We start from the raw sequence: 18,362 nt of genomic DNA on the forward strand, positions 1-18,362 counted from the left end.
GCTAGAACAAATAATCTTAAAATTTGTATGAAACCAGAAAAGACCCTGAATAGCCATAGCAATCTTGCAAAAGAAAACCAAAGCTAGAAGCAACACTATCCCAGATTTCAAGATTTATTACAAAGCTGTAATCATCAAGACAGTATGGCACAAAAACAGACACTCAGATCAATGGAACAGAATAGAGAACCCAGAAATGGACCCACAAACATATGGCCAGCTAATCTTTGACAAAGCAGGAAAGATACCCAATGGAATAAAGAAAGTCTCTTCAGCAAATGGTGCTGGGAAAACTGGACAGCAACATGCAGAAGAATGAACCCTGGAAAACTTTCTTACACCATACACAAAAGTAAATTCACAATGGATGAAAGACCTAAATGTAAGACAGAAAACCATCAAAATCCTCAAGGAGAAAGCAGGCAAAAACCTCTTTGCCCTCAGTCACAGCAACCTCTTACTCAACACATCTCTGGAGGCAAGGGAAACCAAAGCCAAAATGAACTATTAGGACCTCATCAAAACAATAAGCTTCTTCACAGCAAAGGAAACAATCAGCAAAACTAAAAGGAAACCAAAGGAATGGGAGAAAATATTTGCAAGAGACATATCAGATAAAGGGTTAGTATCCAAAATCTATAGAGAACTTATCAAACTCCACACCCAAAAAACAAATAACCCATTGAAGAAATGGGCAAAAGACATGAATAGACACTTCTCCAAAGAAGACATCCAGATGGCTAACAGACACATGAAAAAATGCTCAACATCACTCATCATCAGGGAAATACAAATCAAAACCACAATGAGATACCACCTCACGCCTGTCAGAATGACTAACATTAACAACTCAGGCAACAACAGATGTTGGAGAGGATGAGGAGAAAGAGTATCTCTTTTGCACTACTGGTGGGAATGCAAACTGGTGCAGGCCCTCAGAAAACAGTATGGAGCTTCCTCAAGAAATTAAAAGTAGAACTACCCTATGACCCAGCAATTGCACTACTAGGTATTTATCCAAGGGATACAGGTATGTTGTTTTGAAGGGACACATGCACCCCAATGTTTATAGCAGCACTATCAACAATAGCCAAAGTATGGAAAGAGCCCAAATGTCCATTAATGGATGAATGGATAAAGAAGATGTGGTATATGTATATACAATGGGGTATTACTCAGCAATCAAAAAGAATGAAATCTTGCCATTTGCAACCACGTGGATGGAACTAGAGGGTATTATGCTGAGCAAAATTAGAGAAAGACAAAAATCATATGACTTCACTCATATGAGGACTTTAAGATATAAAACAGATGAACAAAAGGGAAGCAAAAATAATATAAAATCAGAGAGGGAGGCAAAACATAAGAGACTCTTAAATACAGAGAACAAACAGGGTTGTTGGAGGGTTCGTGGGATGGGGGATGGGCTAAATGGGTAAGAGGCTTAAGGAATCTCATCCTGAAATCATTGTTGCACCATGTGCTAACTAACTTGGATGTAAATTATAAAAAATAAATAAATTATAGAAAGAAAAGAAACATAAAAAAAGAATGAAGGATAAAAATCATGATGATCTCGGGGCGCCTGGGTGGCGCAGTCGGTTAAGCGTCCGACTTCAGCCAGGTCACGATCTCGCGGTCCGTGAGTTCGAGCCCCGCGTCGGGCTCTGGGCTGATGGCTCAGAGCCTGGAGCCTGTTTCCGATTCTGTGTCTCCCTCTCTCTCTGCCCCTCCCCCATTCATGCTCTGTCTCTCTCTGTCCCAAAAATGAATAAACGTTGAAAAAAAAATTAAAAAAAAAAATGATGATCTCAAAAGATGTAACAAAAGCACTTAACAAGGCTCAACATCCTTTCATGAAAAAAAATCAATAAATTGGGTAGAGAAAAAATATACCTCAACATAATAAAAGCCATACACAAGAAACCCACAGTTAACATCAGACTAAATTGTGAAAGGTTGAAGGTTTTCTTCTAATATCAGGAACCAGGCAAGGCTGCCCACTCCCATCACTCTTATTCAACATAGTACTGGTGGTCCTAGCTAGAGCAATCAGGCAAGATCAAGAAATAAAAAGCACCAAATGGATTCCTTCTTTCACTGATCAGAGAAGGGGGTTAAGAGTAGAAAGAGACTAGCCTTAGTCCCCAAGCTTCTAGAAAGTCCTTCCACATCCTGAACTTTTCTTACTCCCCCCAGAATACCAGCCCTGCTGTATATGTATGTGGGGCGCCTGAATGGCTCAGTTGGTTAAGCGTACAATTCTTGGTTTCAGGTCAGGTCATGATTTCACAGTTTCCTGAGTTCCAACTCTGCATCGCAACCCTACTTGAGATTTTCTGTCTCTTTCTCTCTCTGCCCCCCCCCAACTTGTATTCTCTCTGTCTTTCTCAAAATAAATAAACCTTAAAAATAAAAAGATGTGTACTGCCATCTAAATATTTGACTCATTTACTAAAGGTAAAGAGACAAGAGACCCTCTGTCTCTTGGCAACATCTCATTTCTTCCTTTTGCTTTTGCCTCCCCCCACAACCTGCCCTTGGTTTAATCCTATTCTGCAATTCAAATTTCTATTTTTGTGTTGAGCTTGCTCCTTTCTTTCATATTGAAAAGATGACATTGCCCCCAAAGCCAAAAGTAAATGAGAATTGAAAAGCATCCAAATAGGAAAAAATAAATAAAATTACCTTATTTGCAGGTGAAATGATCTTATTTACATATAAACCCAAAAGACTCAATGAAAAACACTGTTAGAACTAATCAACAAGTTCAGTAAAGATTCAGAATATAAAATCAAAATAGAAAAAGTCAATTGTGCCTCTATACACAAACAATAAAATGAATAAAAAAGAAATAAAGAATGCAATCCCATTCACAATAGCATAACAAAAAATAAAATACTTAGGAATAAATTTAATCAAGGAAGTGAAAGATCTGTACAATGAAAACTATAAAACGTTGATGAAAGAAACTAAGGAAGACACAGATATTCTGTTCCCAAGTACTAAGAATTAATATTGTTAAAATGCCCATACTACCCAAAGCCATCTATAGATTCAATATAACCTCTATCAAAATTCTAACAGAATTTTTCACAGAAATAGAAAAAAAAATCCTAAAATTTGTATAAAACTGCAATGATGCAAATAGCCACAGCAATCCCAAGAATAAAAGAACGAAGCTGAAGGTATCACACTTTTGATTTCAAAGCATACTACAAAGCTACAGTAATCAAAACAGTATAGTACTGACATAAAAATAGACACATAGACAAAAGGAACAGAATAGAGAACCTAGAAATAAACTCCCATATATGCAATCAACTAGCATTTTACAAGGAACCCAAGAATATTCAATGGGGAAAAAAAAGTCTCTTTAATAAATGGTTTTAGGAAAACTGGATAACCACATACAGGAAATTAAACTGTATACTCATCTGACACTATTCATAAAAACTAACTCAAAATTGATTAAACTTCAGACCTGAAACCATGAAACTCCCAGAGAAAACATAGGAAAAAGCTTCTTAACATTGGTCTTGCCAATGATTTTTTGGATATGACATCAAAAGCACAATAAACAAAAGCAAAATCAAGTGAGACTACATTAAAAAGCCTCTGAACAGCAAAATACAATCAACAAAATGAAAAGACAACCTGTGGAATGGAAGAAAATATTCACAAGCCACATATCTGATAAAGGGTAAATATCTAAATATATGAAGAACTCATACAGCTCAGTTACAAAAATAAATAAATAACTCAATTAAAATGTGGGCAAATGTACGGAATATATATTTTTCCAAAGAACACATACAAATAGCCAACAGGTACATGAAAAGATTCTCAACATCATTATTCACCAGGAAAATGGAGATCAAAACCACAATGCAATACCATCTCCTACTTGTTACAATGGCTATCACCAAGAATACAACAGACAATAATTGTTAGTAAGGATTTGGAGAAAAGGGAACACTTGTGCACTGTGGATGAGAATGTAAACTGGTGCAGCCACTATGAAAAATAGGATGAAAATTTCTTCAAAAAAATACAAATAGGGGCGCCTGGGTGGCTCAGTCGGTTAAGTGACCAACCTCGGCCCAGGTCATGATCTCATGGTTTGTGAATTCGAGCCCCATATCGGGCTCTGTGCTGACAGCTCAGAGCCTGGAACCTGCATCTGATTCTGTGTCTCCCTCTCTCTCTGCCCCTCCCCCACTCATGCTCTCTCTTTGTCTCAGAAATAAATAAACGTAAAAATTTTAAAAATAAAATAAAAATAGAACTACCATATGAAGCAACAACTCTACTTCTGACATATACCAAAAGGAAATGAAAACAAGATCTTGAAAAGATATCTGCACTCCCTGTTCATTACAGCATTTTTCATAATAGGTAAGGTATGAAAACAACCTAGGCCTCTGTCAATAGATTAATGAATAAACAAGATGTGGTGTACACACATACCCACACACTCACACACACACACACACACACACGCAATGGATTAGCATTCAGATATAAGAGAGGAGGACATTCTGCCATTTGTCACAACATAGATGGGTCTTGAGAAAATCATGCTAAGTGAAATAAATCAGACAGAAAAAAAATACTGTATGATATAATTTATATGTGTGAATCTAAAAAATAAAAAAACTCATAGAAGCAAAGAGTAGAATGGTCTTTGGGGCTGGAGATAGGGACATTGGGGAGATGTTGATCAAAGAAAGGGTACAAACTTACAGGGAAAAAATTAAGAGAAATACTAGTAAAAAGGAATTCACTTTATTCTGCACTTTAGCATTTTTGTAAGACCCAAATTTTCTATCATGTTGTAGGTATTATGTTAAAAATTTTAATGCACTTAAAAAGAATATACTATGCATAAATATTTAATGTATTTGTCCTATATTTTAGTAGCTTTTTCTCATACAAAAAGTCAACCCTGCTAATGTAGTCTTACAAGCCATAAGCACTTAGTGAATGAATCAACAAATCATTTTTAAGTAGAACTACTACCTTAAAGAGAATGCCTATGCCATTAGAAGATGAAAATGTTGGGGCACTGGATGGCTCAGTCAATTGAGCGACTGACTTCGGCTCAGGTCACGACCTCATGGTTTGTGAGTTCGAGCCCCATGTCGGGCTTTGTGCTGACAGCTCAGATCCTGGAGCCTGCTTCCCATTCTCTGTCTCCCTCTCTCTCTGCCCCTCCCCACTCATGCTCTGTTTCTCTGTGTCTCAGAAATAAATAAACATTAAAAAAAATTTTTTTTAAAGAAAATGTTCCCTTATCCATGAATTCAGCAAAGTCACAGGATATAAAATCAATGCACAGAAATCAGTTGCACTTCTATACACCAATAATGAAGCAATGGAAAGAGAAATCAAGGAATAGATCCCATTTACAATTGCACCAAAAACCATAAAATACCTAGGAATAAACCTAATTAAAGAGGTGACAAATCTATACACTGAAGACTAGAGAAAGCCTATGAAAGAAACTGAAGACACACACACAAAAAAGGAAAAATATTCCATTCTCATGAATTGGAAGAATAAATATTGTTAAAATGTCAATACTACCCAAAGCAATCGATATATTTAATGCAACCTCTATCAGAATATCACCAGCATTCCTCACAGAGCTAGAATAAACAATCCTAAAATTTGTATGGAACCAGAAAATACCCCCAAATAGCCAAAGCTATCCTGAAAAAGAAAACCAAAGGGGGAGGCATCACAATCTTGGACTTCAAGCTGTATTACAAAGCTGTAATCATCAAGAAAGTACGGTACTGGCATAGATACTTAGATCAATGGAACAGAATAGAGAATCTAGAAATGGACCCAGAAACGTAAGGCCAACTAATCTTTGACAAAGTAGGCAAGAATATCCAATGGAATAAAGACAGTCTCTTCAGCAAATGGTGCTGGGAAAACTGGACAGCAACATGCAGAAAAATGTGCCTGGACCACTTTCTTACACCATACACAAAAATAAACTCAAAATGGATGAAAGATCTAAATGTAATACAGAAAGCCACCAAAATCCTAAAGAAAGCAGGCAAAAACCTCTTTGACCTCAGCCACAGCAACTTCTTACTCAACATGTCTCCGGAGGCAAGGGAAACAAAAGCAAAAATAAACTATTGGGACTTCATCAAGATAAAAAGCTTCTACACAGCAAAGGAAACAATCAGCAAAACTAATCAGCAAAAAAAAAAAAAAAAGTAAACCAAAGGAATGGGAGAAAATATTTGCAAGTGACATATCAGATAAAGGGTTAGTGTCCAAAATCTATAGAGAACTTATCAAACTCAACACTCAAAAAACAAATAATCCACTGAAGAAATGGGCAAGAGACATGAGTAGACACTTCTCCAAAGAAGACATCCACATGCTAACAGACACATGAAAAAATGCTCAACATCACTCATCATCAGGGAAATACAAATCAAAACCACAATGAGATACCACCTCACACCTGTCAGAATGACTAACATTAACAACAGATGTTGGCGAGGATGTGGAGAAAGGGGAACCCTTTGCACTGCGGGTGGGAATGCAAACAAGTGCAGTCACTCTGGAACAAACAGTATGGAGGTTCCCCAAAAAACTAAAAATAGAACTACCCTATGACCCAGCATTGCACTACTAGGTATTTATCCAAGGGATACAGGTATGTTGTTTTGAAGGGACACATGCACCCCAATGTTTATAGCAGCACTATCAACAACAATAGCCAAAGTATGGAAAGAGCCCAAATGTCCATCAATGGATGAATGGATAAAGAAGATGTGCATATATATACAATGAAGTATTACTTGGCAATCAAAAAGAATGAAATCTTGCCATTTACAACTACATGGATGGAACTAGAATGTATTATGCTAAGAAAAATTAGTCAGAGAAAGGCAAATATCATATGACTTCACTCATATGTGGAATTTAAGATACAAAAGAGATGAACATAAGGTAAGGGAAACAATATGAAAACAGGGAGGGGGACAAAACATAAGAGATTCTGAGGGTTGCTGGAGAGGTTGTGGGTTTGGGGATGGGCTAAATAGGCAAGGGCATTAAGGAGGACACTTGTTGGGATGAGCACTGGGTGTCTGTTATATGTAGGGGATGAATCACTGGATTGTACTGGAATCATTATTGCACTATATGCTAACTAACTTGGATGTAAATTTAAAAAAATAAATGAAAGGAAAAAAAAAGACGTAAATGTTCCTGATGACAAGCACCACCATCATACTGAAAATCCTGAATCCTAATTTATTTTTCTTTATTCAGGTGCTTTATATGAACCCAGACCTAACAATCTCTGTAGAGATAAACAAAGGTCACCCAAATGAGAAGAATAACTACTTATCGACAGCAAGAGAGTCATCCACCACCACTGCTTGCATTTGGCAGAGATTCAAAGGCAGGTAGAGGAGTGGGAAAGCTTTATGGTGGCAAAAAGGGAAGGTCCATCCCAATGGGAACTTGTCATATATTTTAGAACTCAAAGGTAATAATGATGTACTTTGTAAGAAAATTCATTACGTCAGCTAGAATTTCATGCAATTTTCATGACAAGAAATTAAACTCCTTACAGGTTTTATGTACTTTTCTCTCTTCCTCATTTTTGATCTCTTTGACCAGATACTTTTTTCCATTTATTATTATTTTTTTTCATTTAAATACAGGTTAGTGAACATATAGCGTACTAATGGTTTCAGGAATAGAATTTAGTGATTTACCACTTACCCATAACACCCAGTGCTCATCCTGACAAGTGCCATTTTTCTTCAATCATTACAGAAGTTTTTCACTATCAGCCCAATTGCAAAGCAAAGGCACTCAGATCTAAGGAGACTCCTAAATGGGGCATAATTCTTTACATTCTACTTTTAAAGAAGACTAAGTAAAGTTTAAAGTTATACTATTAGGGAAGAAATAAGGGACTATGTGGGAGTTATTTCTTTGGACAGAGTAAGCAGAAAACTGACTAGGTAAGCGCACATGCCTGTGATTATATTGGGGTGCGTGGCAGCAGTCACTGAGTTGTCTCTGCCACCAGTAAGCATATGTCCCTCACATATTAGTAACATTTAAAAACTTTGGGGCTTGATATACATAACCTCTAAATTCCTCTTCCAGTAAAATAATGATACCACATGAGTTCATGGATCTGAAGATCTGAGAGTTAAGTATGATTTAATGGAAATAACAACAAAAAGCCATACCTTTGTATTATCTTTTATCTTTGTGTTACTTTTGTTTTTCTCCCTGGCTTCACGAAGACCTTTCTGAGTAGGACCTTCCAGTGCATTTTCTTTTTCATGGTTAGGAACAACTACAAGATAACACAATTTATTCTTAGTATCTATACTGTCTTGCAATGATAAATACAATTTTAATCAAAATATGAAAGCCAAAGTCATAATGATACATGTGTTTTTTAGTTTTTTAAAGTATTGTACTAGTAATATTGAAATAATACCAAAGTGTTCTTTTAATTTTTTTTAATGTTTCATTTATTCTTAGAGCACAAGTGGCGGAGGGGCAGAGTGAGAGAGGGACTCAGAATCAGAAGCAGGCTCCAGGCTCTGAGCTGTCAGCACAGAGCCCGACATGGGGCTTGAACTCACAAGCCATGAGATCATGACCTAGGCCAAAGTCGGATGCTTTACCAACTGAGCCACCCAGGTGTCCCATTACCAAAATGTTTTAAGTCAAGTGTCAAATTCATTTCCCCAAAATTCAGGGTGTGATTACTACAAGGTCAGTTAAATGGCATGATAAACCAGTTAGAGAGCATAGTAGCCAATCTCCAGTTACATTATTTCCAAATTCCTGTCATGAGATTTCATGTGTATATGAATAAAGTTGAAGAGGGTCAAAGGAGTGAATGGTAAACAATGACAAAATATCCTTTGTGGAATTGGGTAATAAATAACAGATTTTTAGAAGAATATTGTATTAACAAAATATTATTCTTCATGCTTCTCAAGTTGAAAAAAAAACAGAAAGGAAAATAATTGGGTAATTTTCCAATGTAGTTGTAACATTAGTCTCCAAACTCTCCTGGACATAAAGAGAACAGTCCTAAAAAAAACCACCTGGGGGAAAAATAAAAGTGACAGGGAAAGTCTCTTTCTTTTATACATCTTTCCATATACATATACATATTTACATATACATAATTTCTCCCTATATTTTTAAACAGGAAAATGACTGCAAATAAATTAATACAGTTACAATCATTAACTCATAACTAAAATAAATAAGTGTTCTAAATTATAACACTAGATTTATAACAGAGAAAAGATGAACACAAAAATATCTGGATGAGTCAAGGCTCTCAAAGAATTCTTAAGGCAAGGAAGCACAGAGCTGGCATTTAGATTCTTTCCTGATATAATTCTTTCTACTCAGTACCATTTCAGACAAAGGAGAAAATCTCCAAAGCAACTTGGACAATAACCTAAAAACAGAATATTGAATAACATAGTTCTACATGAAACCACTAAAAAGACTTCAAAACACTTGAGTATCCAGACTGCCTGTTCTCCCTGATGGTGCTAAAAGTTAGAGCCCCATCTGGGAAGTGTAAGTGGGGGGTTGGGGGAGGGATGGGGGAGGGGCAGGAGGGAAGGCAGCAATTATGGCTCACTGACATTAAGGAAAATTTTTCACTTCCAGTTCTCTTTTATTGTATTTTCCTTTTCAACACCCAAGAATGACATCCTGATCATGATAATAATTTAAAATAATAATAATTAGGGGCGCCTGGGTGGCGCAGTCGGTTGAGCGTCCGACTTCAGCCAGGTCACGATCTCGCGGTCCGTGAGTTCGAGCCCCGCATCAGGCTCTGGGCTGATGGCTCAGAGCCTGGAGCCTGTTTCCGATTCTGTGTCTCCCTCTCTCTCTGCCCCTCCCCCGTTCATGCTCCGTCTCTCTCTGTCCCAAAAATAAATAAACGTTGAAAAAAAATTAAAAAAAAAAATAATAATAATTAGCATTTATGCTTCACTGATCTTCTACTATATGACAGCCACTGGTGTAAACAATTTGCATGTATTATTTCATAATACAAGTTGATCAGGCAATCAGAGAGGTGACAGAGTCTGCCATGACACTGCCAAATGCTAAGACCAGAAGCTTAGAGAAAGGTACTGAAAGCCCCATATCTAAAACTAGAATGCATGTTTATGAACAGTGTAAAATTATTCAGTACAGAATATAAGGAATTAACTTTATTCAGGTAGTTGGGATTATACAATTAAAAGAAAGTATTTCATCATGTGGTGTTGAAATTTATTCCTTTTTTACCAAAAGCCACTTATCACGTATCAAAATATAAACAAACTTGGTCTTCAAAGTAACTTAGAAAAACATGCACCGTGTTCATTTATAAATTAGGTTAAACAGCAGAATATAATTTCATAAAGAAGTTATCAGTAAACCATGAGTTTATTTTAATAGAGATGCCAAGGATAAAGAACACAAACTGTTAGAGTAGAATGGAGTATTAGAGATTAATTGTTGTAACTATAAACTCAGTGCACGAAATTCCTCAACCTTTAAGCCTTCTTATATATATTGGTCTTCACACATTTTAGTCATTTGGGAAGTTAGAGTTCCTGAGGCTGTGATAGTCTGACACTATCCCTTCATATTTATAACTGACTGCATTCTTAAAAGTTATTTACAGATGGAAACAAGTAATTTTTTTAATTTTTTAATGTTTTCTTTGTTTTTGAGAGAGCGAGAGAAAGACAGAGACACAGCACAAGCAGGGAGGGGCAGAGAGAGAGGGAGACACAGAATCTGAAGCAGGTTCCAGGCTCTGAGTTGTCAGCACAGAGCCCCACATAAGGCTCAAATCCATAAACCATGAGATCATACATGACCTGAGCTGAAATCAGATGCTTAACTGACTGAGCCACCCAGACACCCTGGAAACAAGTAATTTTATCTTAACAAAAATATATATCCTTTGTAAAAAAAAAAAATGCAATAAGAAAAAAATGTAGAAAAAAATCACATCATGCAAATTATGTATATATTTTGGTGTGCATCATTTTTATTTGCATATATTTAATAGCTATGACCTTTTACTATATAAATGTTCTTATTTTTTTAACATTTTATTAACTTTATGATGTGAGCATTTTCTTATGCATGATTTTTAAAGACTTTCTAGTTGCATGATCAGCCATATTTAAACATTCACCTGTGGTTAATAAGATTGTTTGCACTGTTTTTTTACTATAAATATGACTACAATAAACATCTTTGTTCATAGTATCTTTAGGAATCATTGAGCATAGCTAATATTTCTTTAACTTAAAATATTTGAAAGGAACTACTGAATCAAGGCTAAGAAAAAAAATTTCAAATATGAGAATGCTATTTCTTTCTCTTAAGCTTTAACCATTGAACACAATGAATAGTCATCTGTAAATAATAGGATGTCATATTTATTAAGAAAATTCACTGTTTTGCAGTCTTTCTATATTTCAGAGTTTCCATCATTTTTTAAAATCAAATTTACTGAGGTACAATTTACATACAATAAAATGAACACATTTTAAATATAGAATTGGGTAAGTTTTGACAAAGATAAACCAGCATATAACCACCACCAAAACAGAGATATAGAACATTTGCACCACTCCCAAAATTATTTTCTTATGTTAGCATTACCATTTATAAGGTATGTACAATAATTTTTGTTTTTATAAGGCATTTTTCTTTTAAGGAAATTAAAAATAAAAAATATATATCTTAACCAGAATTTAACATTCCTAAATCTCTGTATTCAATCCCAGAGATCTGAGTTTTCTTCTGACCAAGGAAAGTCCTTTAGTATTTCCCACACGTTAGAATGATTTGCAACAAAATCTTTTAGCTTTCATTTAAATTAAAATGTCTGTACGTCTTTATTTTACCCTATTTTTTGAGGATATTTTACTGGACATAGCATTCTGAATTAAAAATTTTCCACATTTGAAAACTGTCATTTCTTTGTTTCTAGCCTCTAATATCTCTGACAAGAAATCAGCATTTATTACATTACTGTTCTCTTGTATGTAATATGATTTTTTTCTCTTGCTGCTTTAGAGATTGTCTCACTTAAATTTTAAGGTTTGAATATGATGCATCCAGGATTGATTCTCTTTGGGTTTACAGTTAGCTGCTTTTGGGGGAGTTGATGTTATTAAATTTAGAAAAATTTAGGTCATCTTTTGTTTAAATATTTTGTGTCCCATTCGTGTTCTTTTCTCCTTTGGGACTGCAATTTCACATCTGTTAAATAGGCATATTTCCCTTTAATTTTTTTCTCTAGTCATCAGACTAAGTTTTAACTGATGTCTCTTAAATTCACTGACATTTCTGTCATCTTCAATCTGTTGTGAACTATAAAATTTCCATTTAAATTATCATATTTCTCAATACTAGAATTTAATTTTTTTTTTGGTTTCCATGTAGCTGCTAAGATTTCCTATCTCTTCACTTATTAATGTCATATTTTTCTTTAATTCCTTGATAATATTCAAAATAGTTGCTCTAGCATTTTTATCAGCCAAATTCAACATCTGGGCCATCCTGGTGTACGTTTCCATTTACTGATTTTTATCTTGATTGTGGGCCACCTTTTCTTGTCTCTATAATATACATAGAAAACTTAAATTACATACCGGGCAGTATAGATGACAGGTTATCAAGGCTCAGAACAACTGCCTTCCTTTAAAGGGTATTCATTTTTGTTCTAGCACGCAGTTTAGATTTTTGATGATCACCTTGAAATTCTAGACTTAATTTCCTACTTTGTTAAGGTGGATCCATGGAAAGCCCTACATTTTCCCCAAGGCTCTCTAACTTACAAGATTCAAACTCAAACTCTATCTCCCTTAGAAATTCTATGTAAGCTTTGTTTGCGGTTTTATAATAAAGGGCAGTACAAGTGTTATGTTAATATGGTTAATACATTAATATGATTATGTTAAACATTAATATGGTATTAACAAGGAGTTAAAGAGTAAAGAGGTCTCTTCATCCAGATATGACCAGAACTCCAATGTCACCATACCTGTTTGATTTCTAGAATCCTTTTTCCCCTCTTAGACCTTTAAAATCTCCTCACAGTTAAGTCTTGGGTATTCTTACATGTATAACCCGCTATCAACTAAAAGACTCAGTAAACTCCCTCATAAATTGGGTCACTGCTTATTGCAGCTCCCTTTTTATCTGGTGCATTTTCCTGGCACAGTGTGAACTATGTATAATCTTTGCCTTTTCAGTTCTTCAGGACTGGCATGCTCTTCTTGACCTCTACCTGCATGGAATTTGGTTTGGAAACTGCCCCAGGCACAAAGCCATAGTCATAGCGGATCTCAACTTATAAATTTTTCTTCTATCACTTCTTATCTCCTTCTGTGACTTGTGCTGTTTCCCAAAGGCTAAAAGTAGCTGCCCTATAAATAGTCTAGTTGAAGAGTTTTTTCATTAAAAGAAGGTTAGTCTGGTACCAGCTACAGCATCATGGTCAGAAACACAAGCCCTCTCATTATAGTTTCCTCATATTTTTATCTGAAATTAGTTATACAGTACCATATCCATATTCCCTCTTGATCTTGTCATTAACATTTTAATTTGTGAAATAGTTACCATATCATTTATTCACTTTTAATTATCTCCAGAATTTTGAGCTCTGATAAGATTAAAAAATCACCAACTGATATTAAATTAGTTTTATTACATTTTATTTTTACCTCTAATTTCAGAAGCATGGTAATTATGCCCTATTTCCATATTCTTCAATGTTGCTTGAAGCCCAGAAATCTAAAAAATGAAATCCAAAGATATGGGGTTATATCTTTGTATATACACAAAATGACTCAAAAAGAGTTGAATAAAATACAGTGTTTAAATACTGCCTGAAAGATATAAAAATATTAATTTCTCTTGGATTAATTCCTATATATTTAAATAATTAAACATGAATTATAACAAAAGAAAAATATAATTTTAAATTAAATTCAGTGGGTAATTATTAGGTATCCATTATAAATAAACAACTGAAACATTTATTTCATAGCATAGTTTCCTGAATCAAGAATACTCATTCCACACTTTGAATGATAATTATTCAGTACTCTACTTTGAGAGAAATTTCTTCTCTGTTGAAATTGCTTCACAACAACTTAATTCATCTTTCTGTGTATAAAAGATGAGGTAAGTATTAGTTGAGAAGTAAAATATGAAGAGACTATTGTTTTTCTTGAAACTCAACTCATTTTCCACCCACAGACATTCCTTGTTTTATTAAACATGTTTCATAATTAAGAAAATTTGTTAATTTGGAGGCATATAATCTACCTATATTTCCTGAACAATAGATTTGAATTAAAAATTCAACCTTAAAGAGCTTTCTTGTCCCTCATTGTATATGATTATATCAACACAAAATACCATCTATTTAATTATATGCAGATACACATATTTTTCCTACTATTACTGAGTAATAATATTTCTTTAATAGAAAACAGCAGATAATCGTAATCTATAGATTAGTGCTCATAAAATGCCTGGGTGAAATAAAAAGGTAAAAAAATGTGTATCTATTCTTGAATGCCAAATGGATTATTAAGTTTTTAAATACACTTACTTGGAATAGTATAGGATTTACATAAAAGTTGCAATGTAATAGAGAGCTCTTATATACCCTGCACCCTACTTCCCATTAACATCATACATTACCATAGTATGTTTGTCACAAGTAATGAGACAATATTGATACATTATTATTAACAGAATTACATATTGTGTTCTAATTTCATTATGGTTTTTCAAATACATGTTTTCTATTCCAAGAGCTTATACAGGACACTTTACATTTAGTCATCATGTCTTATTTGCTTCCTCTGGACTAGTACAGTTTCTCAGACTTTCCCTCACTTTGATGATCTTGACAATTTTGAGGAGTACTGATCAGGTAATATTTTGGAGAATATCCATTCTTTTGGGGTTGTCTAATGTTTTCTCATGGTTAGGAGTTAATGGGTTTTGAAGAGGAAGACTGCAGAGTAGAAGTGTCATTATTAGCTCATTATTTACCAACATGGTTAAAGATTAACAATGTTATTCTTGATCACTTTCCTGAAATGGTATTGTCTAGGTTTCCCCATTGTAAAATTACTTTTTCTTCCATTTCCACTGTACTTGTGGAAGCAAGTCATTGTGTATAGGCAACAACAGATGAGGTGTTAAGCTCTACCTCCTTGAGGAAAAGATTATTTACATATGTCATTTGGGATTCCTCTTTGAGAGAAATATTTTTCTTCTCCATTTACATACTCATCCATTTATTTATATTACTATGAACTCACAGATAATTATTTTATACTCTGTGTTATAATCTATTTTGTTGCTCAAATTGTTCAAAATTTGACCGTTGGGAGATCTTTCAGGATGATTCATGTAATGACTATGACTCCATTTGTTGATGTTTGACTGCCAACAGTTTTTAATCCTTACTTCCTACTTCCCTTAGTGCCCTACATCTTAGAAAACTGATATCAAAGCCTGGATGCTTCCTCCTTTGGCACTGATGGGAGATTCAAACCATATAATCCCATTATCCCACATAAGGACCCTCATCCTACTTCCAAACCCTAACCACAACAAAAACCCTAAGCCAGTCTCCTTCCTTTTACTCTCTGAAGACATTTCAGACCTGCATCGTAAGGCATATGCTGCTTTCCCTAGAGAGCTCAATTATGTAAGCAATAAAAGTTTTCATACCCTCTGTGTGTGCTGTGTGTATAGCACAATCAGTTTCAACATCCAAACCAAATTTGGTTCTTGGTCCATTTACTTCCAGAGGTGCCCACAACAGTAACAGTTTCTTTGTCCCTTGACATACCCCATTGTTATGTTAAGTATTTTCTTTCTCTCTCTTCTTTCTCTCTTTTTTCCTTCTTTCTTTCTCTCCCTCCCTCTCTCTTTCTTTTCTTTTTTTCCTTGTTTCTTTTCTTTTCTTTTCTTTTCTTTTCTTTTCTTTTCTTTTCCTTTCTTTCACCTTCTGATCATTTCCTAACATTCTAGCTCAACAACATGGGCCAAATGTTCCAGGTGCATTTCGTATTTTCCCTGCCCAGCCCTACTTCCATCTGTTGGAGGATGGTATCAAAACAGATATTTAGGGGTGCCTGGATTGTTCAGTCCATTAAGTGTCCAACGTCAGCTCTGGTCACGATCTCATGGTTCATAAGTTTGGGCCCCACGTCAGGCTCTGTGCTGACAGCTCAGAGCCTGGAGCCCGCTTCAGAATCTGTGTGTGTGTGTGTGTGTGTGTGTGTGTGTGTCTCTCTCTCTCTGCCCCTCCCCCCCTCATGCACACATACACTCTCTCTCTCTCTCAAAAGTAAATAAACATTAAAACATTTTTTAAAAAGAAATAGATATCAATGCACTGGGTATACTCATTTGCTATTGGAGTCTCATTACTTCTAGATCCTCTCAGCAAGCAGACCTAAAAACATATACATTTATTTTATATAATATCTCCTGATATTATATTATATTACATTAATATTATAGTAAATATAAATATTAATATATTTACTTTTACTCTATTAAATGTTATTTATAATATATTTATATTGTTATATTATAATAAATATAAATAATAATATGTTATATATTATATTACAGCCCTATGAACCAAAAAAAGATAAAATGCAACTTATTTTACATATATACTAACAAATTATATTTTATATATTTTCAGTCATGGGACTGTAATTCAGAATTTTGAACATTTTCAAGTAATTTTATAAAACAAAACAATTAAATTAGAAGTTTTTCCGTAAGATTTCAATAAATTTAAAATAGTTGCTATATTATAACCTGAAGAATTTGAGAACACATATTTATTAGATTTTTGTCATCTCACAGTATACTTTTAGTCCTTTATATACAAACTGAATATCATTAAAAAATTCTAAATTCTAATCCTTCTTGCAAAGTATTACAGAGCTCTATATGTTTAAAGAGAAAGATAGTGAGCTAAATGTTCACTAAGATAAGGTTTTTAAGAAAGTGATGATTAGGAATCCAGATAAAAATTGTAACATACTTCTTACTGCTCTAAGCTCACATCCTAAGTTTTGGTTAGAAGTGACTTCTCAGAGCATCACTGAAATAAAGCAGACACTGAAAATAAAGACATAACCAAAAAGTAAGCATAAAAGTTGATGCATCTTCCATGTTAGATCATAGAGGAACTTTGTATACATTTTAATATATGTTTATTTTCAAATATTTTTAATAAATTCATTCTACAACCTCATGACACACTAATAGATTCAAGTTAAAAGGTTAATCCAGGGGCGCCTGGGTGGCGCAGTCGGTTAAGCGTCCGACTTCAGCCAGGTCACGATCTCGCGGTCCGTGAGTTCGAGCCCCGCATCAGGCTCTGGGCTGATGGCTCGGCCCTGGAGCCTGTTTCCGATTCTGCGTCTCCCTCTCTCTTTGACCCTCCCCCGTTCATGCTCTGTCTCTTTCTGTCCCCCAAAAAATAAAATAAACGTTGAAAAAATATTTAAAAAAAAAAAAGGTTAATCCAATTGAGGTGCCTGGGTGGCACAGTCAGCTGAGCGTCCGACTTCGGCTCAGGTTGTGATCTCACAGCTCGTGAGTCCGAGTCCCGCATCGGGCTCTGTGCTGACAGTTCAGAGCCTGGAGCCTGCTTCAGATTCTGTGTCTCCCTCTCTCTCTCTCTGCCCCTCCCCCACTCAAGCCATGTCTCTGTCTCTCAAAAATAAATAAACATTAAAAAAAATTTTTTTAAAGGTTAATCCAAGGCTCTATACCCCAAGGTATACCTGATAGGAATATTCCAACAGGAAAAAAAAACAAAAACAAAAACAAAAACAAAGACTTGTGGATAATAAATCATTTTCTTGAGGAAACATTCCCAAAAAGGTTCAGCTCATTAAATAGTAACCTTGGATCATTCTCCAAGAAGAAAGATGATAAAACTGAGACTATATTGTCTGTTCTAATTTGGAGAATGTGTTAATTGATCCTAGGACTAGACTGGTGTAAGAAATATCTGACAGTCATTTTGGTGACTCAGCACCTTGCATTCATAAATTGTGTGTCCATCTTTCTCTATAGATAGCAAATATTCATCCTTTCTTATAACTAGGATACTAACAATACTGCATAGGCTCCATCAATCACGTCCCATTTTGGATCTTGAAAAAAATCTGATTATTAATGATACCTTATGATAACAGGTATAGATTGGACTGCTTAGGACAAATGAGGATACAGAGTAACCAATAAAG

The 18,362-nt window shown here is 34.9% G+C and overlaps 1 protein-coding gene across 1 annotated transcript in view; it reads right to left on the reverse strand.

Annotated features, from left to right (window-relative positions):
* Positions 1 to 18,362, reverse strand: part of SPAG16 (sperm associated antigen 16) — a 992,367-nt gene that overhangs the window by 922,768 nt on the left and 51,237 nt on the right. Inside the window, exons 8-9 of the mRNA XM_047084254.1 lie at positions 13,779 to 13,848; positions 8,244 to 8,353 (exon numbers count right to left, since the gene is read on the reverse strand). Of these exons, the coding sequence (XP_046940210.1) occupies positions 8,244 to 8,353; positions 13,779 to 13,848 (180 nt within the window). The remainder of the gene's footprint in view (positions 1 to 8,243; positions 8,354 to 13,778; positions 13,849 to 18,362) is intronic.

The sequence above is a fragment of the Lynx rufus genome, unplaced genomic scaffold, assembly GCF_022079265.1.
Source record: "Lynx rufus isolate CCGP_SWC_20201006 ecotype Redwood Valley unplaced genomic scaffold, mLynRuf1.p SCAF_2, whole genome shotgun sequence".
Classification (NCBI taxonomy): Eukaryota; Metazoa; Chordata; class Mammalia; order Carnivora; family Felidae; genus Lynx; species Lynx rufus.